Source organism: Cherax quadricarinatus, chromosome 30, assembly GCF_038502225.1.
Source record: "Cherax quadricarinatus isolate ZL_2023a chromosome 30, ASM3850222v1, whole genome shotgun sequence".
In the NCBI taxonomy this organism is placed as follows: domain Eukaryota; kingdom Metazoa; phylum Arthropoda; class Malacostraca; order Decapoda; family Parastacidae; genus Cherax; species Cherax quadricarinatus.
In genome coordinates this window covers 34,667,975-34,692,974 of record NC_091321.1, presented here as the reverse complement: position 1 = coordinate 34,692,974, position 25,000 = coordinate 34,667,975, and the positions used below count along the sequence as shown (strand labels likewise).

Below are 25,000 nucleotides of genomic sequence, written 5' to 3'. Positions count from 1 at the left end.
ACCCAGTGGTATACACACTGAGCCAGCTGACCCAGTGGTAAACACATTGAGCCAGCTGACCCAGTGGTAAACACATTGAGCCAGCTGACCCAGTGGTAAACACACTGAGCCAGCTGTCCGAGTGGTAAACAGACTGAGCCAGCTGACTCAGTGGTAAACACACTGAGCCAGCTGACCCAGTGGTAAACACACTGAGCCAGCTGGTCCAGTGGTAAACACACTGAGCCAGCTGACCCAGTGGTAAACACACTGAGCCAGCTGACCCAGTGGTAAACACACTGAGCCAGCTGACCCAGTGGTAAACACACTGAGCCAGCTGGTCCAGTGGTAAACACACTGAGCCAGCTGACCCAGTGGTAAACACACTGAGCCAGCTGGCCCAGTGGTAAACACAATGAACCAGCTGGCCTAGAGGTAAACACACTGAGCAGCTGACCCAGTTGTAAACACTCTGAGCCAGCTGGCCCAGTGGTAAACACAATGAACCAGCTGGCCTAGAGGTAAACACACTGAGCAGCTGACCCAGTGGTAAACACTCTGAGCCAGCTGGCCCAGTGGTAAACACACTGAGCCAGCTGACCCAGTAGTAAACACATTAAGCCAGCTGACCCAGTGGTAAACACACTGGGTGAGCTGACCCAGTGGTAAACACACTGAGCCAGCTGACCCAGTGGTAAACACACTGAGCCAGCTGACCCAGTGGTAAACACACTGGGTCAGCTGACCCAGTGGTAAACACGCTGACCTCTGAGTTTGAGAACCCACTTATCATGGGTTCAAATCTCTTCCATTCCGTGATTTGTTTGCAGTCGTGTTATTATGATTTCGTTATTCCTGACACAGTTATAGATGAGTGAAACCGCAAAGCAGCGCCGCTCTAGACGGAACTTTGTGTAACTAAGTAATACACAGTGTAGTCTTTTTCTGTACAATGTTGCAAAAATGATTTACGTGTCTTTCTCCTACAACTGTCGGCATATTTCCATTGTCAGCACATATTGTCATGTTTTTGTTTATCTGATGTTATATGGTAATGTTGTGAGGCAGGCGTGTGCCTTCCCCCTGGGTCGTGTGGTGGGTGGGTCGTCAACCATCAACTGGATGATGTATGTGAGAGGCAACCGTCGTGACTACGACCACTGGCAGGCGCTGGGCAACCCTGGCTGGGACTATCACACTGTCCTACGTTACTTCAAGAAGGCGGAGCATTACAGAGGAACACGTAACAAGAACACAGGTGAGGAGGTAGAGCACTACATTGAGTCACGTAAAAAAAACACAACAGAGGAACACGTAACAAGAACACAGGTGAAGAGGTAGAACACTACATTTAGACACGTTGTTGAGAAATGGGATTACCAGTTAACCTTAATTTTAAATTTAAATATAGGGAACATTTAGCTGATAAAAGACAGCAAATCATCTACACAGCCGCCCCTGCAGAAGAGGTCTTGAATTGTTGTCATGATCATCTCTCAACGGGCTGAAATGAGTTATAATTTGTAAGATTATAAATTACCCCTAGGGGGTGTTATGTCAGCATATTTCATTCACTGATGGTTGACAAACTTACTTGTGTGGACTCAAAAGTCCACACTTTACTGCCGACTATAGGTTGATTACAAACTCCTTGCAACTCAAGAGCTGCGCAGTCCCCCGTACTACAAGAAATTCGTAACCTACCTTGCTCTTGTTGCGTGAGCTATGGTGTTCTTCACACCTTCGACAGATATCAGTGACTTGATATAAGCTGAAGTGTCCTTGGATGTCCACGTCTTCCATAGTCTAGGAATACGCACACTAGTACACTATGTTCCACAAAATTTGTCTTTATTGTTCACAATCTTATCACTAAAGAAGCTGATCACACTTCTCTGTAAGTGTTTATTGTGTTTTGTGAGACACTTTGTTCACACTAACGCACAGATCGTTCTTTGTTGGTTATCCTGGCGTCAGTGTCACTCTCAGTATAGTCAAAAGTAATCTGAAGACGCCACAACGCCCCACGCCGTCACTGCCCCCAGCACAAAGGAAAAGCTGACCTAGTACTTTTGCTTCCTTGCCACTTCCTCCATGAGTCAAAACAGAATGTTTGATTCTTGCTGTCTTAAGCATAGACAACAATATACACTATCTTCACTATGGTAATAAAGTGGGAGCAGGATTTTCCTTAATTGTCCTGCTAAGGTAAGAGATGTACTGTCTCTTATTAAAATACAATCTGCAACACTGGACTGCAAGGAGCGGTGGTCGCTTGACCATATGTTGCATACTGGTACTGCATCTGGGATCAATTACTCACTGTAGCAGTAAACAAGACGCTTGCCCCTTCTGAGAGAGCTGTACCCTCAGGGCTGAAAGGGGCTGATACCCCCCTCCTGGAGAAAATTTCTCCACACTGGGGGGCGGCAGAGGTTCGCTGCAGGTGAACTATTCATCACTTAACATTAATTTAATTTTCTCACTTGCCACCACTGCTGCTTGTCTTTTCTGAACAGCTTTAGTCTGCGTGGTTTCTGGAGAATCACTAATTTTGTTTTCAACATTGTGTAATTCTAACGGTACTAGTTTATTTATTGTCCGCTTATTCACTACACCTTTGCTCAAAACATCAACTGTCCTGATGATTCCATTTGCATCAGGATATATGGTCACAATTTTTTCAAGTGGTCATTGGGACCTCGGACCATCATTGTCAATAATCACTATGTCACCAGGTCTTAAAGACTTATGATTTTCAGGAACACCAGCTCCATAGAAGTGTTCTCTCAATGAGGTGAGATAGTCTTACCAAATTTTCTCCCAACGTTCAATCACTTTATTAAGGTGTTTGAATTTACGTTTGAGTTGCTCAGGTTCGAAATAAGAAGGATCCTCTATGATTTCTTTATGATTCATGGGAGGAACAGGTTCGAGCCTTCTGCCATGGAGTAAATGAGATGGACTTAACACTTCTAAATTGACCAGATCATCGGTAACATAAGTTAGAGGTCTGTTGTTGACTCTATTTTCTATTTCAATCACAACTGTACGGAATTCTTCTAACTCGATTCTTTGACGATGAAGAGTCTTCCTTAAACAACGTTTTACAATGCCGATCATTCTTTCACAAAATCCGCCGTGCCATGGAGATTTAGGAGGAATGTATCTCCAACGACAACTGCGTTGATTCAGCATCTGTTGTACTTCTGGTTGATCAAAGATCTTGCTTATATAAGCAGCACCAGCAACAAAGTTCGTTGCATTATCTGAAATCATCAGTCTAGGACATCTCCTTCTGGTTGCAAACCTTCTGAATAATATGATAAAGGTTTCAGCAGACATGTCAGTGGCTACTTCTAGATGTACTGCTCTAGTCGTAGCACAAGTGAACAAACAGATGTACACCTTGATGGGAACTTTGTCAACTGTTTTGGTTAAAATTATTGGTCCAGTGTAATCTACACCTGTCACCTCATATGGAGTGATATGACAAACTCTTTCAGAGGGATATGGAGGTGGACCTGGATACTGACATACTCGCATATCGTAGTGACGACAAGTAATACAGTCCCTTATTTTTTTCACACTTTGTCGACCTTGAGGTATCCAGTAGGATTGTCGTATATGACAAAGTGTGTCAGCTACCCCACCATGTAACACGTTACTGTGGGCGTTTTGAACAATCAGTTTTGTTAGCCAATGATTCTTGGGGATCAATACTGGATGTATGGCTTCTTTAGGTAGTGAAGAATTATGAATTCTTCCTCGACATCTTATAATCTTTTCTGAGTCGAGATAAAGTCCTAAAGAATTAATCATGACAGGTTTCTTTGGGGATTTATCTTGTGTTTCTAGAAATTTATATTCTGTAGAGAAAACATCTTTCTGTATTAGTTTCACCCAGTATTTAATGGGTTCAAGACATTCATAATCAGGTTCCATTCCTTTAATGAATTTAAAGACAAGAGCTGTAACTCTTAAGAGTTTACCCAAAGATGAGTGTTTAGATCCATCAATGACTCTTTCTTTTGTGTCTGCAGTATTTACACAACTTATTTCTGCTGTGTTCAAGCAGACTGTTTCTTCTGGCATAATGTGAGCTTTTTGCTGAGGCCAGTTATTTTCATTAGAGAGCCAGTTCGGTCCGTGGAGCCATAATTTATTATCCACAAATTTCTTGAGTGGGACACCACGTGACAACATGTCAGCTGGATTCTCTTGGGTAGAGACGTGGAGAAAGAGATAATCTCTCTGCATCTCTATTATTTCTGCTACTCTGTTCTGTACATAGACCAACTTACTCTCATTATTTCTTAACCACTGGAGAACTGCTTCATTATCACTCCAGATCACGGTTTTTTCAATAGTGAGATGATCAAGTACTTTGTTGAAATAGACAGCTAATTTTGTGCCTACATAGAGTGCTGTCAGTTCCAATTGTGGTACTGTTCTGACCTTCAAGGGTGCTACCCTGGCCTTTGAAGTAATTAGTGTACTTCCTTCAGCATTACTCATGTAAGCTACAGCGCCATAACCTCTGGTTGACGCATCACAGAACACATGTAATGTGTAATTGTTTCCCTCTTGACCTATTTGTCTGGGAAATTTAATTTAATGAAGTTGTTTAAACTCCTTGGATATTTCATCCCATGCTTGACTCATTTCTAGAAGCAATTTCTCATCCCATCCAATTTTGAGTTTCCATGCATCTTGCATAAGCATTTTATCTTTTATGGTAATTAGCGATACGAGTCCTAGAGGATCAAAACATTGTGATACCTCTGACAGTAAACTACGTTTAGTGAGTGTACTGCATGAATTATTGTTTATCCTTTTGAGACTCAAAGTATCTTCCTGTGTGTTCCAATTAAGTCCCAGCATATTGTTGCAATCAGGAATTTCAGCTTCAGGGAAATCTTCTTTGATAAGTTCCCTTAATTGCTTTGAATTTGTATTCCACATCCTTAGAGGCATATTTGCTTCTTTCATTTCCTTGTTAACTTCTCTGTATAAGGATTTCAAATCCTCCTCTTTATTCACAGTACCTTGAAGATTGTCCACATAGAAACTTTTCTTTAAGATTTCTTTGAAGGGACTTTCAGATTTCTTCAAATGTGTATTTAGAGTAGCTTCTAGTAAGAATGGAGAGGATGTTGCACCAAATAATACTGATTTGAAGCGATAAGTTTTCACAGGACTTTGAGGATCATGTGGATTTTCAGGCCACAAGAATCGAGTATAATCTCTATCTATTTCTTGTAGTCCTACTCTTAAGAAAGCCTTGGAAATATCAGCCGTGTAGGCATATGGGTTTGTGCGAAATTTCATAAGCACGTCTACAAGCTTCTCAGTTAGTGAGGGTCCGGTCATCAGACAGTCATTAAGACTTGCTACATCTTTATTTGCACGTGCGCTGCAATTATATACAACACGTAGTGGAGTGGTTTCAGAATCTTTTCTGACTCCATGGTGCGGGAGATAATGAGCTTCTGTCTTCAACTTATCTTCGACTATTTCCTCAATGAATTTATTGTCCAACTGTTCTTGTATGATATTATCATAGACAGTCAGTAGCTCTGGATTCTTCCTGAGCTCATGTATTTGTGCTTTCATTTGTCAGAAAGCCATGCGATAATTGCTAGACAGATGTGGTGGATTTAATTTCCATGGTAACCTAACCCAATACTGTCCATCTTTATATTTGACAGTGTCCAAATATTGGTTATAAGTCTGAGACTCTTGTGGGCTTGGTTTATTTACATCAATACCTATCGCATCTAAATCCCACAACTTATCAACTGGTTCATTCATTTCTTCCAGTAATGATAATTTTTGCTGTGGTACATGATCAGCTGTTATTCTCGTAACTAGTACATTTTCCACTGAATCAATATCAGCTTCTTTTCCACTTTGAGAGGGAATGGGACCACATATCATGTGGCCTCCTGCTGTTTTCAGCAAGTGAACATCATGTTTACTTACTATATTTTGCACAAAACAGTGATAATAATCACTTCCAATGATTAAATCAATTGGACTAATTGTGTCCGCCTGCATGTCAGGACAGGCTAACTTGACCTTAGCTGCTTTCAGTGCTTCAACTGTTTCTTTTAATCCCTGGATCTGCACAGACTTAGGCAAATCACCTACTACCACAGCTTCTACTGTCTTTTTCCTGTTTCCTAGACCAACAGTGATTCTGGCTAGGTCATATGTCTGTTTACCAGAATTGTGGAAAAAAACAGCTATATCTAACTGTACTTTGGCATAGGGTTGTTTATTCAGTTTCTGCAACACTGTTCTTCTTATGAAGGACCTTCGTGAGCCTTGATCAAATAGTGTTAGCACATTGGTTTTGTGTAATTTATTAGATAACTCAACTCGAGGTATCGGGAGAGCAGTTGCTTTAAACTTATCTCTCACATTTAATGCTGTTGCTTGTTGACTTCCTGATTCTGGGGAAGTCTTCTGCTGTTCTGCAAAAGTATTTGGGCATAATGCTGTATGATGCATGCCCTTGCATTTAAAACAATTCTTCAGTGAGCATTTTCCTCCCTTGTGTTCACCTAAACACTTGATGCACTTTTTCAGCTGATGAACACGTTGTTTACGTGCCTCCATTTATGTGTATTGACTACAATACTGTGCCCAATGTGTTCCATCACAAAGTACACATTTTGGAGTACGTTTATGTGTGACAGCCTGTTTACTGTCTGTTGTATTCACAGCTTGATAAATGCCTATATGGGATTTCCCATTCTGTGGTTTAGTGGGAGTAGGTATACTCTTTTTATGCTGAGTTGAAGGTTTGTTATCCACGGGATTTGTGGATTTTTCATCTTGTCTCGTTGCTTGCATGCATGAAACTATTGTTTGTAAACCATTGCTAATTTCCTCACAAGTGAAATAGCGTTTATTGAACATAATATTTAATCGTTCAATAGTTTGTGGTGACAACTTATCTTGTCCAATACCACTGATAAACCAATCACATTGTCTTAGGTCATATTTAGCACCTAGAGATCTGAGACTATTGTCTAATGTGATTCTAAATGCCTGTAAGTCTGAAAAACAATGTTTGGGTGGCTTCAAACTTGATATTAAGACTGCATGTCTAACTCTGGCCCTGTCAGCACCAAAGTAATTGTCTGCTAAGACACGTAAGGCTATTTGATAATTGCCTTTAACCACCGGAAATGACTTAATCAGTTCATAGGGTTCTCCCTGCACAAGACATTTAAGATTATTGAACTTAGCAATCTCATCTATTTCAGTTCGTGAATTTACTATGGATTGAAAACCACTAATGAATTCTTCATAATTATGACCTTGGAAAATAGGAAATGACAAGGTAGGTAAGCTTGGTAATGGTACACTTGTTGTTGTTACAGGTGTAACAGGTATTTGACCACTAGTTACAGTAGGTCTCTGTGGCAGAGTTTTGCGGCAGATAGCCTGTACTCCTGTCCACCTTAATTGTTGATTACTAAAAGTATCCAAAACATTTTTAATTTCATCCTCAGATGGGTCTGATTCAAGAAATTTATTTTCATAATGTGTATAGTCTGAATTAATTATTTCCAGACGTCGTGTAAGTAATTTAAATTTGACCTCAAGATCATCAAAATCTATGTTTTTATCTTGAGTTAGTCCTATACAGACTGAAATTAGATTTTCTAATTGTGTAATCTTAGTCTGTAAAGACTGAAACTGAGTTTTCAAACAAGCCATTTTAATGGTATACTGAAAATTCTAGCACCACACTTAGTGTTTAAAAAACACTGTACTGCTATAAACAGCTGAGTTTTTTTTATGCAATAATCGAGTCAGACACTAATGACCCACTACGTTTAACCTCAGGGTCAACGACCATGAAGGGTACACAGTACATGTGGCTGGTGTTTATGGCTTGAGTTTGCTGCGTCAGCCTGACCACGATGATTAATCGTAAATAACGTTATACACTTCATTCACTATACACTATAAATGTCACTGTATAACTGTAAATCATACGTGAATATTACTTACACATATATAAATGTCACTGCTAATATGTATTTGAAAGCTTACACTTTATATATAAGTTCCTTTAATATAACAGGTAGATCTATAAGAAACAAACTTTAACACAATCTTGTCTCTTAATTTCTGTTTATAAACATTATAAACACTATGTGTATATACACTCAGACAAACCGAACATCAGTTGGGTTGTTGTTGTCGTAGTCAGCGATTTTCGAGATTGGAGCAGTTGATGCCGGGTGCCATCCCCCGTTTTTTTGTTGGGTGAGTCACCCAGCTCCCGTTTTCTTTGGGTGAACGCTGGGTGAGCCACAACGCCACAACGCCCCACGCCGTCACTGCCCCCAGCACAAAGGAAAAGCTGACCTAGTACTTTTGCTTCCTTGCCAGTTCCTCCATGAATCAAAGCAGAATGTTTGATTCTTGCTGTCTTAAGCATAGACAACAATATACACTATCTTCACTATGGTAATAAAGTGGGAGCAGGATTTTCCTTAATTGTCCTGCTAAGATAAGAGATGTACTGTCTCTTATTAAAATGCACTCTGCAACACTGGACTGCAAGGAGCGGCGGTCGCTTGACCATACGTTGCATACTGGTACTGCATCTGGGATCAATTACTCACTGTAGCAGTAAACAAGACGCTTGCCCCTTCTGAGAGGGCTGGGCCCCTCAGGGCTGAAAGGGCTGTAAGGGGATGATACCCCCCTCCTGGAGAAAATTTCTCCACACACGTAACAAGAACACAACAGAGGAACACGTAACAAGAACACAGGTGAGGAGGCAGAAGAATGCATTGAGACACGTAACAAGAACACAACAGAGGAAGACGTAACAAGAACACAGGTGAGGAGGTAGAACACTACATTGAGACACGTAACAAGAACACAGGTGAGGAGGCAGAACAATACACTGAGACACATAACAAGAACACAACAGAGGACCACGTAACAAGAACACAGGTGAGGAGGTAGAACACTACATTGAAACATGTAACCATAACACAGGTGAGGAGGTAGAACACTACATTAAGACATGTAACAAGATCACCACAGGTGAACACCTAACAAGAGCACAGGTGAGCAAAAGTCACCCACTTGTCGTCACCAGAGTCGATTATTATTGCTCCAATGCACTGAATAGAGTAGCTCCAATGCACTGAATCAAGAGCCCTTCACCAGCGCCGAAAACTGTACTAGTCGAGTTTTATACACGTACGGTTTAAAGTCACTAATATATTGGTATGGTTTATATTGCTTAAAAAGTAACAAGATTCCCATAATTCTATAACCATGGTGATTATTATTATTATAATCAAGGGGGAAGCGCTAAACCCGGAGGATTATACAGCACCTGGAGGGGGGGATGTGGAAGGCATTCAGGCTTAATTCGGGGAACTGGAGCACAGATCCAATTCCCTAAATCAAGAGCCCCTCACCAACATCAAAGAACCTTCCTTGAGGGGAACCATGGTGATAACTGGTATAAAATACCGACCCATGGAAAAAAAAAAAAAAAAAAAAAAAAAAGCAGTATAATGTGTTCCTTTATTGACAACGTTTCACCCACATAGTGAGCTTTATCAAGTCACTCACAGATCTACCTGGGTGAATAGTACACGAGATTTTTATAGTGAGGCGAGTCAGGTGGAGAATGTTGGGTAGGTTGTGTTTGAGAAGGACCTGTAAGGGACCTGGTCCTTGACCTGGACCAGGACCCTTAATAATAATAATAATAATATTCATGACTTAATAATAAAATAATACTACTAATAAAAAATTTTATTTCTTCAAGTACATGTACAAGGTATACAGACCATAGTTGACATCAATGACATACTACTGTATAGAAAGTCCCTTGTTATGCTGAGCATTTCCCGCAGTGTCAGCCCTTCCTCCCTCCCACTGCCGCTCTGCCACCCCCTCTTAGCCCTTCCTCCCTCTCACTGCCGCTCTGCCACCCCCTCTTAGCCCTTCCTCCCTCTCACTGCCGCTCTGCCACCCCCTCTTAGCCCTTCCTCCCTCTCACTGCTGCTCTGCCACCCCCTCATAGCCCTTCCTCCCTCCCACTGCCGCTCTGCCACCCCCTCTTAGCCCGTCCTCCCTCTCACTGCTGCTCTGCCACCCCCTCATAGCCCTTCCTCCCTCTCACTGCCACTCTGCCACCCCTACCTCATCACGCATCCCCCCTCCTTGAAACTCCTAAATCACCCACCCCTTCCCCTCCACCCATATCCTCCCCCATCAGACCACTACCTGTCCATCACTACAACTACTACACCTTCTACCCTGTCTGCCACCACCATCCTCACTACTCCACCTTCCACTACCATACTGACTACCATACCCTCTATCTCTGTCACAAGATATATACACAGAGTTGTATATCTGGGCATACACCTTGACAGTTTATTTCCGACTTTAGTGATTAAAATAGACTTGACTAGTAATAACAATAATGATAATAATAATATATCTTTATCTACTGCAAGTGTATGTACATGGTATACAGGTGTAGCTGGCATCAATGAAAATGGTCGTAATGACGACTCTTCTGAGTAGTCAGTAAGTTTATTTAGGGACAGATACCCATAAGTACAAATATCACATATATATTAACCTTTGTATAATATCTAAAATACACAACGAAAAAAGTCAAAACCGACTTATTCCCATTAGGGCCTGTCCCACCCAGAACCCAGTCCCACCCAGAACCCAGTCCCACCCAGAACCCAGTCCCACCCAGAACCCAGTCCCACCCAGAACCCAGTCCCACCCAGAACCCTGTCCCACCCAGAACCCAGTCCCACCCAGATCCCTGTCCCACCCAGAACCCAGTCCCACCCAGAACCCAGTCCCACCCAGAACCCAGTCCCACCCAGAACCCAGTCCCACCCAGAACCCAGTCCCACCCAGAACCCAGTCCCACCCAGAACCCAGTCCCACCCAGAACCCAGTCCCACCCAGAACCCAGTCCCACCCAGAACCCAGTCCCACCCAGAACCCAGTCCCACCCAGAACCCAGTCCCACCCAGAACCCAGTCCCACCCAGAACCCAGTCCCACCCAGAACCCAGTCCCACCCAGAACCCAGTCCCACCCAGAACCCAGTCCCACCCAGAACCCAGTCCCACCCAGAACCAAGTCCCACCCAGAACCCAGTCCCACCCAGAACCCAGTCCCACCCAGAACCCAGTCCCACCCAGAACCCAGTCCCACCCAGAACCAAGTCCCACCCAGAACCCAGTCCCACCCAGAACCCAGTCCCACCCAGAACCCAGTCCCACCCAGAACCCAGTCCCACCCAGAACCAAGTCCCACCCAGAACCCAGTCCCACCCAGAACCCAGTCCCACCCAGAACCCAGTCCCACCCAGAACCCAGTCCCACCCAGAACCCAGTCCCACCCAGAACCCAGTCCCACCCAGAACCCAGTCCCACCCAGAACCCAGTCCCACCCAGAACCAAGTCCCACCCAGAACCCAGTCCCACCCCGAACCCTGTACCACCCAGAACCTTGTCCCACCCAGAACCCAGTCCCACACAGAACCCAGTCCCACCCAGAACCAAGTCCCACCCAGAACCCAGTCCCACCCAGAACCAAGTCCCACCCAGAACCCAGTCCCACCCAGAACCCAGTCCCACCCAGAACCCAGTCCCACCCAGAACCAAGTACCACCCAGAACCCAGTCCCACCCAGAACCAAGTCCCACCCAGAACCCAGTCCCACCCAGAACCCAGTCCCACCCAGAACCCTGTCCCACCCAGAACCCAGTCCCACACAGAACCCAGTCCCACCCAGAACCCTGTCCCACCCAGAACCCTGTCCCACCCAGAACCCAGTCCCACCCAGAACCCAGTCCCACCCAGAACCCAGTCCCACCCAGAACCCTGTCCCACCCAGAACCCTGTCCCACCCAGAACCCAGTCCCACCCAGAACCCAGTCCCACCCAGTACCCAGTCCCACCCAGAACCCTGTCCCACCCAGAACCCAGTCCCACCCAGAACCCAGTCCCACCCAGAACCCAGTCCCACCCAGAACCCAGTCCCACCCAGAACCCTGTCCCACCCAGAACCCTGTCCCACCCAGAACCCAGTCCCACCCAGAACCCAGTCCCACCCAGAACCCTGTCCCACCTAGAACCCAGTCCCACCCAGAACCCAGTCCCACCCAGAACCCAGTCCCACCCAGAACCCTGTCCCACCCAGAACCCTGTCCCACCCAGAACCCAGTCCCACCCAGAACCCAGTCCCACCCAGAACCCAGTCCCACCCAGAACCCAGTCCCACCCAGAACCCTGTCCCACCCAGAACCCAGTCCCATCCAGAACCCAGTCCCACCCAGAAACCGGTCTCACCCTGTACCCCAGCCTCACCATGTACCTTTGCCTCACCCTGTACCCCTGCCTCACCATGTACCTTTGCCTCACCCTGTACCCTTGCCTCACCATGTACCTTTGCCTCACCCTGTACCCCTGCCTCACCATGTGCCTTTGCCTCACCCTGTACCCTTGCCTCACCATGTACCTTTGCCTCACCCTGTACCCTTGCCTCACCATGTACCTTTGCCTCACCCTGTACCCTTGCCTCACCATGTACCTTTGCCTCACCCTGTACCCCTGCCTCACCATGTGCCTTTGCCTCACCCTGTACCCTTGCCTCACCATGTACCTTTGCCTCACCCTGTACCCTTGCCTCACCATGTACCCTTGCCTTAGCCGAGTACCATGGTCGAGGGGGGCCGCTGTCAGTGGATGACAAGCGGTGGGGAGCGCCGCTCCTCGCTGGCTACCTCAAGGCTGGACAAGAACTAGGCTACAGCATCATTGACGCCAACGGGCCAGAACAGATAGGTAAGCAAAAACTAAAGTCACGATTTTGTTTTTAAGATTCTTCTATATTTTGTTTATATTTATGATTTTGTGATCAAATCTGTAACTATTTTATACCTATTTTGTAGATATGATTCTCATTTGAAGTGGCATATAACCCCTGGATTTCAGAATTCATCTAGTGGCATATAACCCCTGGATTTCAGGAATCGTGTAGTGCCTAATATAAAATCTGATTTTCAGGATTCTCTGTAGCTGACATGACACAAGTTAATGGAGGCAGGTCTTCAGTGGCGCAGTCTTACCTCCGTCCTGCACTCGACCGAGGCAACCTACATATTGTCTCCAGAGCCCACGTCACACAGGTGGGTATTTTATAGTTTTCCTTTACAGAGACGATCCGAATGGTTGCCTAAATTTTCAATACTTTTCATGAAAATGAGATCAGTTATAAGGGTGTCTTTACCAAATTCATTTTCAGTAATAGAAACATACAGTGGGATCACATTAAACATGTCCTAACTGGAAGATATTCTAAACAACACGGATCCAAAACCTTGCCTAGAAAGAATTAACTCTGCGGCACTTGAGGTATACTCAAGGCACATTTCCCTAAGAAAAGAGAAGATGTGACCTAGAAAGGGAGAGACGCTTCCTCTAAAGGTGAAGGCGAAGAATCAAAGAGTTACTGAAAAGGGCCAAAATATTTCATACAGATACTGAAGTGTCAATATGATTCAGTGTTTAGTGAGCCTTAATCAGATTAAGTGTCGACAGTCTACATGAATTTTTAATGACCGAGACTCAAAACTTGGTTAATTCAAGAATTTCTGATATTATGCTGACATCACAGGACTTTGAAAAGCAATAAATGACATGTTCACTCACTTTGCCCCAGACCCAGACTCATGGAACTCCGTGTTCATTAAGAACTTCAAGAAACCCTATGCATGTGTTAAGTATTCTATGGAGAGGGACCATGGACACAGGGATTATCCCACAGTCATTAAAAGCAATAGACATAGGTCCACTCCACAGAGGAGGCAGTAAAGCAATTACAAAGAATTACAAACCGATAGCACTAACGTCCCCCCCATTCCTCACAGAAAGCTTTGAAAGAGTTGTGAGAAGCAAGATCGCCAACCACTTGGATACCCATCAGTTGCACAACCCACAGCAACATGGACTTAGAACAGCTCGCTCCTGCATCTCACATCGACTGGAAAACTATGGCATCATCTTGAATGCCCTGGAAGACAAACAAAATACTGAAGTTGTATACTTCGACAAATGTGATCATAGTGTAATAGCACACAAAATGCATAAGGGATTAACAGGAAAAGTGGTTAGATGGATCTGTAACTTCCTAACAAATAGAACACTCCAATTAAACAAAGTAAAGTCTGAGGCAGCTACAGTGAAAACCTCTGTTCCACAAGGTACAGTGCTCGCTCCCATCCTATTCCTCATCCTCATATCTAACATAGACAGAGATGTAAACCACAGAACTGTGTCTTTCTTTGCTAATGATACCAGAATTTGCATGAAAGTATCAACTATCGAGGACACTGCAAATTTTCAAGCGGACATTTGCCAAGTTATTAAATGTTCGTCAGACAACATTGTGTAGTTCAATGAAGACAAATTTTAATTATTCCACTATGGAAAACTCTGGGAAATAAAAACTGGATAGTAATATAAAACAAACACAAACCACATCATAGATCGAAAAACTAATGAGAAGGACCTTGGAGTTATGTCAGTGAATATCACTTTCAAAGACCACAACAATCTATTACATTTGTTAGGAAAATGGGATAAAGAGAACCTTCAGAATGGATGGATATTGAGAACCTTCAGAACTAGAGATGCCAAGCTGATAATGATTCTCGTTACATCACTTGTTCTCTCTAGGCTGGAATATTGCAGGTGAAACTGCAGACCTGGAGAATATGCAAAGTACTTTCACTGCAAGTAAAAGTACAAAGAAGCACTAAGTTACTGGGAACGGTTGAAGTCCCTTGACCTGTACTCCTTGGAGTGAAGGCGAGAAAGATATGGGATAATATATACTTGGTAAATCCGAGAGGGTCTAATCACAAATCTACATATTGAAATCACTCCCTAAGAAAGCACAAAGCTCGATAGGCAATGCAACTTTCCCTAATGAAAAGCAGAGTCGCCATGCATATGCCAAGAGACAACACAGTAAGTGTCAAGGGCCCAAGACTATTCATCTGCCTCCCAGCATACATAAGGGGGATTACTAATAGACCCCTGGCTCTCTTCAAGAAGGCGCTGGACAAGTACCTAAAGACAGTAACTGGCCAGCAGGGCTGTGGTCCATACATCAATTTGCATGCGGCCATCAGTAACAACCTCGTTGATCAGGATCTGATCTACCGAGAGACTTGGTCATGGATCGGGCCGCAGTTGCGTTGACGCTCGGAACTGTGGGGGAATTAAGGCAGTTTGTGGGGGGGAGTCATGGCTGAGTCGGGTTAGTGGACCCTTGTTTCAATTGTAAATTCAGTCTGTGGCTGCCTCTCCACTTTAGGGTAACCTCAATCGATGGGGTAGTGACCTTATTCCTCACAGTAGGTAGTGTGATTGTGACCGGCAGCTGACATGGTAACCTTTGGTCGTGGGAGTGCCACCTCCACACATTTATACATCTGCGACTATCTGTGTGAGTTACGTAACTGCCTGCTCCAGTAAGTGAGACCCTTGCCTGCAGTGATCGTATGGTGTACGAATGTAGTTACTGTGGAAAGTTTGTGTAAGGGGTGTTGTGTGTCTCACTGCTGAAGTATGACTGACCGCCGTCGGCTCAAACCCGTGGATACTCAAATTGGAAGGCTGGAGGTGCCTATGGCATTACTGTTTATGAAAAGTGTAACTACTGTCTTAAGCTAAAAAACTGTCTCTAACTTAACTTAAATATGTGTAGTAGTAATGTAGTAATTTAGTGTATAATTAGCCTAAGAGTTACAAGGCTAATTCTTAGAATTAAGTATATACAGAATTAACACCTCTTTAGGCGTCGTTCCCCCCCTCCCCCACCTGGGGTGGCCATAACGGTTCTGGAAAACACCGTTATTTTCCACAGGAACATCCTCCATGTATACTCCACCCAAAACAATTCTTGAAAACCTGAAAAGCTATATTTTTCCGAAACAAAATTCTAGTACATAATAAACAGCAATGAAAAGCATTTTATCCAAGGCTGATGAACTGATTTCATCATCTTTATTTCGCTTCTACTCCTGTATTAAGCTGAAGAAACCTACTGTGTAAGAGAAAATGTTTCAGTCAACAATGATGATTCCGAAGTGTTGCACATGTGTTTCACTCTTCAACTTGTCGGTATTATATACCTTTTTCAACATCGAGTAAGAAACTCTTGGAAGAACTTCCTACAAAAGATTTGCTATGAAAGTATTATAGAAAGACTAGTGTAGAAATTAGCTAGGTAGTATAGTAGGTGTGGAAAATATTTTAATCTTCCGAAGCTATAGTGCCTAATAGGTGTTTAATGTGTCGATATGGGTCAAAAATGTATTTGAAAATGGAATAGAACGAACAGGGAAGCCCTGCGCCTGCGCTGATGGGCAGGGGAGAGGTCGAGATGGGGCATCAGGGAGCGGGAGTGTTTGGAATGGAGTTAAGAGGCTGGGAAAGCATGGGACCAGAAAATTGGCGTTCACAGCAGCCTAAGGATTAATACAGGCCTCACTTCATAATAGGAAGTGTCGTAACTGTTCCTGGTGAAGAGTGAGGGAACGTGATTTACAGGACCACTGTAATGAAGTGGTAAAATTAGTGAATAATGGTGGATGCCATGCAGTGTGTTCAGGGGAAATTACCCGTGATTTAATCATCACCCATCGGTCTCAGATCTTAATGGAGTGACCTCTAATGTGCATAATATTTATGAGACATTAAATCGTCGTGTGAATTGTAACGTAATTGCTGATAATAACACTAAGTTAAGAGAATGTGTGAAGTGAAATAAGTCGCCTTGCTCCGAATGAACACGTTAGACCTCGTGGTTCCTGTTCAGAGGATAGTGAAGGTTTTATGGAGTCACGACTTCTAAACCGGGACCAACCAAGGGATACCTCGTCCTGCTGGAATAAGAACCGTGTCAGTGTAGCAGGATATCGAAATGAGATGGTGAATGGAGGAAATAAGAAGTATCAATCACCCACAGTTAAGTAAGATAAGATTTCGTTCGGATTTTTAACCCCGGAGGGTTAGCCACCCAGGATAACCCAAGAAAGTCAGTGCGTCATCGAGGACTGTCTAACTTATTTCTATTGGGGTCCTTAATCTTGTCCCCCAGGATGCGACCCACACCAGTCGACTAACACCCAGGTACCTATTTGCTGCTAGGTGAACAGGACAATAGGTGTAAGGAAACGTGTCGGAATTTCCACCCGCCGGAAATCGAACCCAGGCCCTCCGTGTGTGAAGCGGGAGTTTTAGCCACCAGACCACCGGGCCACCCTTCTAGTTATAGCAGACTGATACTGGCCAGCTAGGTATGTTGTAATTGGATAGGTTGTGGGTGATCCAGCTACATCAAGTGACCACCAGAGAATATCTGGTAAGTGGTGGGATTATGTACAAGTTGTTAGGTAAGACACATATGCAACAGTTAGGTATCTTTATTTCGAAACGTTTCGCCTACACAGTAGGCTTCTTCAGTCGAGTACAGAAAAGTTGATAGAAGCAGAAGAGACTTGAAGACGATGTAATCAGTCCATCACCATTAAAGTTTTGAGGTGGTCAGTCCCTCAGTCTGGAGAAGAGCATTGTTCCAAAGTTTGAAACAATATGGAGTTGAAGTGACAGGATGGAGCCTTATATAGCGCCAGGAGGTGAGACGTAGGTCACTAGTAGAACGCAGATACAGGTTCAGCAAGATTAACTTTGACAAAAGTCATAACTTTTTAACTCGGGTAAAGAACTCTTTTCGAATCGAATCGAATCGAGGACGACGAGAGTTGTCTAGTTATCAAGTTTAAGAGCATTTAGTGCTGATGTGTTCTTATGAAAGGAAGCTTCATATTTATTTTAATAAAAAATCCATGAAATAAATGGAGAATGCCTCTCCTGATCATTAGTCAGTATTTGACTTCTCTGGATTATTATAAGTTAAATCTCATAATACAGTTTTTATGGCCCCGTGACATCGTGTTGGCCTTCACATCATTGTGACAAATTTATGTGATGTATCTAAACCTAAATTAACCTTATTAAACTTTAATCTCTGATCACTCTTAATAAAAGAAAAGTTCGGATTAATTTGAACCTGTGTAGGTTCCACATTGACATTTACAATGAAGAAACTGGGAAAATTAAAGTACTGCATTGGCTGGGATAATTTGTGAGTTCCTTATTAGATAAGCTTCAAACCTTCAACCCGATAACGTGATAATGCAGCTTCTGAGAGGCTTCAAACTTAGTATTAGTGTTTTTTTGGAATATTTATCTATGAGAGATGAACACAGACTGCCTTCTCGGTTAGGCTTAAAATATTTTATGCTGGTGTTTCTTGGTGGAAAGTTTGAATTTGTGTTGTGCTGTGTATGTTCTAATTTGTGTTGTGCTGTGTATGTTCTAATTTGTGTTGTGCTGTGTATGTTCTGGTTTGTGTTGTGCTGTGTATGTTCTAATTTGTGTTGTGCTGTGTATGTTCTAATTTGTGTTGTGCTGTGTATGTTCTAATTTGTGTTGTGCTGTGTATGTTCTAATTTGTGTTGTGCTGTGTATGTTCTGGTTTGTGTTGTGCTGTGTATGTTCTAATTTGTGTTGTGCTGTGTATGTTCTGGTTTGTGTTGTGCTGTGTATGTTCTGGTTTGTGTTGTGCTGTGTATGTTCTAATTTGTGTTGTGCTGTGTATGTTCTGGTTTGTGTTGTGCTGTGTATGTTCTGGTTTGTGTTGTGCTGTGTATGTTCTGGTTTGTGTTGTGCTGTGTATGTTCTAATTTGTGTTGTGCTGTGTATGTTCTGGTTTGTGTTGTGCTGTCTGTTATCTAATTTGTGTTGTGCTGTGTATGTTCTAATTTGTGTTGTGCTGTGTATGTTCTGGTTTGTGTTGTGCTGTGTATGTTCTGGTTTGTGTTGTGCTGTCTGTTATCTAATTTGTGTTGTGCTGTGTATGTCGTAATTTGTGTTGTGCTGTGTATGTCGTAATTTGTGTTGTGCTGTGTATGTCGTAATTTGTGTTGTGCTGTGTATGTCGTAATTTGTGTTGTGCTGTGTATGTCGTAATTTGTGTTGTGCTGTGTATGTCGTAATTTGTGTTGTGCTGTGTATGTCGTAATTTGTGTTGTGCTGTGTATGTTCTGGTTTGTGTTGTGCTGTGTATGTCGTAATTTGTGTTGTGCTGTGTATGTTCTGGTTTGTGTTGTGCTGTGTATGTTCTGGTTTGTGTTGTGCTGTGTATGTTCTGGTTTGTGTTGTGCTGTGTATGTTCTGGTTTGTGTTGTGCTGTGTATGTTCTGGTTTGTGTTGTGCTGTGTATGTTCTGGTTTGTGTTGTGCTGTGTATGTTCTGGTTTGTGTTGTGCTGTGTATGTTCTGGTTTGTGTTGTGCTGTGTATGTTCTAATTTGTGTTGTGCTGTGTATGTTCTAATTTGTGTTGTGCTGTGTATGTTCTTATTTTTCCTTTTTATTAAAGAAGTTGGTACATTAGCCTTCCTGTGATTACTTGTGGATGCCTGTTCTGACTCTCATAAATTATTCAACACTAACTACATTACAAATGTATGCCGCACTCTGCGCTATTCCTCTCTTGAACATTTAGGTAATGGAATCGGAATACATTTCTCTGATCGTGCATTGATCAAAATACACCTATAGTAGTTATTTCTGTGATTTTTTTTTATTCCAGATTCTGTTTGATGATGAGAAGCGAGCAGTTGGCGTTACATACGAGCACCTGGGCAAGGTCAGTCTTAGTCTATACATCTCACTACTCACATTTTTAGCCGATTAATTTCCAAGGGTAATTCTCCACACTACACCTCATCTCTTCTATTCATTTACTTCACCTGCTTTTATTTCATATTTGTTTTGCTCTGTTATATAGCGATATATTATATTAATACATAGTGACCCATACAGCGCCTGAGCGAATGGAAATGGGACGAAGATTCAGTAGCCCGTCACCTGTACCGTGTGTCGCAGTTACTCAGCACTGATGTGCAGCTTCAACAAGACACCGTGTGTTGTAGTTACCCAGCACTGATGTGCAGCTTCAACAAGACACCGTGTGTTGTAGTTACCCAGCACTGATGTGCAGCTTCAACAAGACACCGTGTGTTGTGGTTACCCAGCACTGATGTGCAGCTTCAACAAGACACCGTGTGTTGTGGTTACCCAGCATTGATGTGCAGCTTCAACAAAACACCGTGTGTTGTAGTTACCCAGCATTGATGTGCAGCTTCAACAAGACACCGTGTGTTGTGGTTACCCAGCACTGATGTGCAGCTTCAACAAGACACCGTGTGTTGTGGTTACCCAGCACTGATGTGCAGCTTCAACAAGACACCGTGTGTTGTGGTTACCCAGCACTGATGTGCAGCTTCAACAAGACACCGTGTGTTGTGGTTACCCAGCACTGACGTGCAGCTTCAACAAGACACTGTGTGTTGTGGTTACCCAGCATTGATGTGCAGCTTCAACAAGACACCGTGTGTTGTGGTTACCCAGCACTGATGTGCAGCTTCAAGAAGACAGAGTGTGTTGTAGTTACCCAGCACTGATGTGCAGCTTCAACAAGACACCGTGTGTTGTAGTTACCCAGCACTGACGTGCAGCTTCAACAAGACACCGTGTGTTGTAGTTACTCAGCGCTGATGTGCAGCTTCAACAAGACACCGTGTGTTGTGGTTACCCAGCACTGATGTGCAGCTTCAACAAGACACCGTGTGTTGTGGTTACCCAGCACTGATGTGCAGCTTCAACAAGACACCGTGTATTGTAGTTACCCAGCACTGATGTGCAGCTTCAACAAGACACCGTGTGTTGTAGTTACCCAGCACTGATGTGCAGCTTCAACAAGACACCGTGTGTTGTAGTTACCCAGCACTGATGTGCAGCTTCAACAAGACACCGTGTGTTGTAGTTACCCAGCACTGATGTGCAGCTTCAAGAAGACACCGTGTGTTGTAGTTACCCAGCACTGATGTGCAGCTTCAACAAGACACCGTGTGTTGTAGTTACCCAGCACTGATGTGCAGCTTCAACAAGACACCGTGTGTTGTAGTTACCCAGCACTGATGTGCAGCTTCAAAAAGACACCATGTGTTGTAGTTACCCAGCACTGATGTGCAGCTTCAACAAGACACTGTGTGTTGTAGTTACCCAGCACTGATGTGCAGCTTCAACAAGACACCGTGTGTTGTAGTTACCCAGCACTGATGTGCAGCTTCAACAAGACACCGTGTGTTGTAGTTACCCAGCACTGATGTGCAGCTTCAACAAGACACCGTGTGTTGTAGTTACCCAGCACTGATGTGCAGCTTCAACAAGACACCGTGTGTTGTGGTTACCCAGCGCTGATGTAGAGCTTCACTATGACACCATGTGCTGTAGTTACTCAGTGCTGATGTGCAGCTTCAACAAGACACCGTGTGTTGTAGTTACCCAGCATTGATGTGCAGCTTCAACAAGACACCGTGTGTTGTGGTTACCCAGCATTGATGTGCAGCTTCAACAAGACACCGTGTGTTGTGGTTACCCAGCATTGATGTGCAGCTTCAACAAGACACCGTGTGTTGTAGTTACCCAGCATTGATGTGCAGCTTCAACAAGACACCGTGTGTTGTGGTTACCCAGCACTGATGTGCAGCTTCAACAAGACACCGTGTGTTGTATTACCCAGCATTGATGTGCAGCTTCAACAAGACACCGTGTGTTGTGGTTACCCAGCATTGATGTGCAGCTTCAACAAGACACCGTGTGTTGTAGTTACCCAGCATTGATGTGCAGCTTCAACAAAACACCGTGTGTTGTAGTTACCCAGCATTGATGTGCAGCTTCAACAAGACACCGTGTGTTGTAGTTACCCAGCACTGATGTGCAGCTTCAACAAGACACCGTGTGTTGTGGTTACCCAGCACTGATGTGCAGCTTCAAGAAGACACCGTGTGTTGTAGTTACCCAGCACTGATGTGCAGCTTCAACAAGACACCGTGTGTTGTGGTTACCCAGCACTGATGTGCAGCTTCAAGAAGACACCGTGTGTTGTAGTTACCCAGCACTGATGTGCAGCTTCAACAAGACACCGTGTGTTGTGGTTACCCAGCACTGATGTGCAGCTTCAACAAGACACCGTGTGTTGTGGTTACCCAGCACTGATGTGCAGCTTCAACAAGACACCGTGTGTTGTGGTTACCCAGCACTGATGTGCAGCTTCAACAAGACACCGTGTGTTGTAGTTACCCAGCATTGATGTGCAGCTTCAACAAGACACCGTGTGTTGTAGTTACCCAGCACTGATGTGCAGCTTCAACAAGACACCGTGTGTTGTAGTTACCAAGCACTGATGTGCAGCTTCAACAAGACACCGTGTGTTGTAGTTACCCAGCACTGATGTGCAGCTTCAACAAGACACCGTGTGTTGTAGTTACCCAGCACTGATGTGCAGCTTCAACAAGACACCGTGTGTTGTTGTTACCCAGCACTGATGTGCAGCTTCAACAAGACACCGTGTGGTGTAGTTACCCAGCACTGATGTGCAGCTTCAACAAGACACCGTGTGTTGTAGTTACCCAGCACTGATGTGCAGCTTCAACAAGACACCGTGTGTTGTAGTTACCCAGCACTGATGTGCAGCTTCAACAAGACACCGTGTGTTGTAGTTACCCAGCACTGATGTGCAGCTTCAACAAGACACCGTGTGTTGTAGTTACCCAGCACTGATGTGCAGCTTCAACAAGACACCGTGTGTTGTGGTTACCCAGCATTGATGTGCAGCTTCAACAAGACACTGTATGTTGTAGTTACCCAGCACTGATGTGCAGCTTCAACAAGACACCGTGTGTTGTAGTTACCCAGCACTGATGTGCAGCTTCAACAAGACACCGTGTGTTGTGGTTACCCAGCATTGATGTGCAGCTTCAACAAGACACCGTGTGTTGTCGTTACCCAGCACTGATGTGCAGCTTCAACAAGACACCGTGTGTTGTAGTTACCCAGCACTGATGTGCAGCTTCAACAAGACACCGTGTGTTGTAGTTACCCAGCACTGATGTGCAGCTTCAACAAGACACCGTGTGTTGTAGTTACCCAGCACTGATGTGCAGCTTCAACAAGACACCGTGTGTTGTAGTTACCCAGCACTGATGTGCAGCTTCAACAAGACACCGTGTGTTGTAGTTACCCAGCACTGATGTGCAGCTTCAACAAGACACCGTGTGTTGTAGTTACCCAGCACTGATGTGCAGCTTCAACAAGACACCGTGTGTTGTAGTTACCCAGCACTGATGTGCAGCTTCAACATGACACCGTGTGTTGTGGTTACCCAGCACTGATGTGCAGCTTCAACAAGACACCGTGTGTTGTAGTTACCCAGCACTGATGTGCAGCTTCAACAAGACACCGTGTGTTGTAGTTACCCAGCACTGATGTGCAGCTTCAACAAGACACCGTGTGTTGTAGTTACCCAGCACTGATGTGCAGCTTCAACAAGACACCGTGTGTTGTGGTTACCCAGCACTGATGTGCAGCTTCAACAAGACACCGTGTGTTGTAGTTACCCAGCACTGATATGCAGCTTCAACAAGACACCGTGTGTTGTGGTTACCCAGCACTGATGTGCAGCTTCAACAAGACACCGTGTGTTGTAGTTACCCAGCACTGATGTGCAGCTTCAATAAGACACCGTGTGTTGTAGTTACCCAGCACTGATGTGCAGCTTCAACAAGACATCGTGTGTTGTAGTTACCCAGCACTGATGTGCAGCTTCAACAAGACACCGTGTGTTGTAGTTACCCAGCACTGATGTGCAGCTTCAACAAGACACCGTGTGTTGTAGTTACCCAGCACTGATGTGCAGCTTCAACAAGACACCGTGTGTTGTAGTTACTCAGCACTGATGTGCAGCTTCAACAAGACACCGTGTGTTGTAGTTACCCAGCACTGATGTGCAGCTTCAACAAGACACCGTGTGTTGTAGTTACCCAGCACTGATGTGCAGCTTCAACAAAACACCGTGTGTTGTAGTTACCCAGCACTGATGTGCAGCTTCAACAAGACACTGTGTGTTGTAGTTACCCAGCACTGATGTGCAGCTTCAACAGGACACTGTGTGTTGTAGTTACCCAGCACTGATGTGCAGCTTCAACAAGACACTGTGTGTTGTAGTTACCCAGCACTGATGTGCAGCTTCAACAAGACACTGTGTGTTGTAGTTACCCAGCACTGATGTGCAGCTTCAACAAGACACCGTGTGTTGTAGTTACCCAGCACTGATGTGCAGCTTCAACAAGACACCGTGTGTTGTGGTTACCCAGCACTGATGTGCAGCTTCAACAAGACACTGTGTGTTGTAGTTACCCAGCACTGATGTGCAGCTTCAACAAGACACTGTGTGTTGTAGTTACCCAGCACTGATGTGCAGCTTCAACAAGACACTGTGTGTTGTAGTTACCCAGCACTGATGTGCAGCTTCAACAAGACACCGTGTGTTGTAGTTACCCAGCACTGATGTGCAGCTTCAACAAGACACCGTGTGTTGTAGTTACCCAGCACTGATGTGCAGCTTCAACAAGACACCGTGTGTTGTAGTTACCCAGCACTGATGTGCAGCTTCAACAAGACACCGTGTGTTGTAGTTACCCAGCACTGATGTGCAGCTTCAACAAGACACCGTGTGTTGTAGTTACCCAGCACTGATGTGCAGCTTCAACAAGACACCGTGTGTTGTAGTTACCCAGCACTGATGTGCAGCTTCAACAAGACACCGTGTGTTGTAGTTACCCAGCACTGATGTGCAGCTTCAACAAGACACCGTGTGTTGTAGTTACCCAGCACTGATGTGCAGCTTCAACAAGACACCGTGTGTTGTAGTTACCCAGCACTGATGTGCAGCTTCAACAAGACACCTCAGTAACAGAATATATTTGCTGAAAAGTTTTTAGAGCACTTTTT

At 44.3% G+C, this 25,000-nt stretch overlaps 1 protein-coding gene across 1 annotated transcript in view; it reads left to right on the top strand.

Annotated features, from left to right (window-relative positions):
- LOC128692520 (glucose dehydrogenase [FAD, quinone]-like) overlaps positions 1 to 20,140 on the top strand; it is a 34,712-nt gene extending 14,572 nt beyond the window's left edge. The window contains exons 2-6 of the mRNA XM_070090125.1: positions 1,048 to 1,237; positions 12,722 to 12,856; positions 13,079 to 13,200; positions 19,737 to 19,793; positions 19,970 to 20,140. Of these exons, the coding sequence (XP_069946226.1) occupies positions 1,048 to 1,237; positions 12,722 to 12,856; positions 13,079 to 13,200; positions 19,737 to 19,793; positions 19,970 to 20,140 (675 nt within the window). The remainder of the gene's footprint in view (positions 1 to 1,047; positions 1,238 to 12,721; positions 12,857 to 13,078; positions 13,201 to 19,736; positions 19,794 to 19,969) is intronic.
- Positions 20,141 to 25,000: the final 4,860 nt, after the last annotated feature.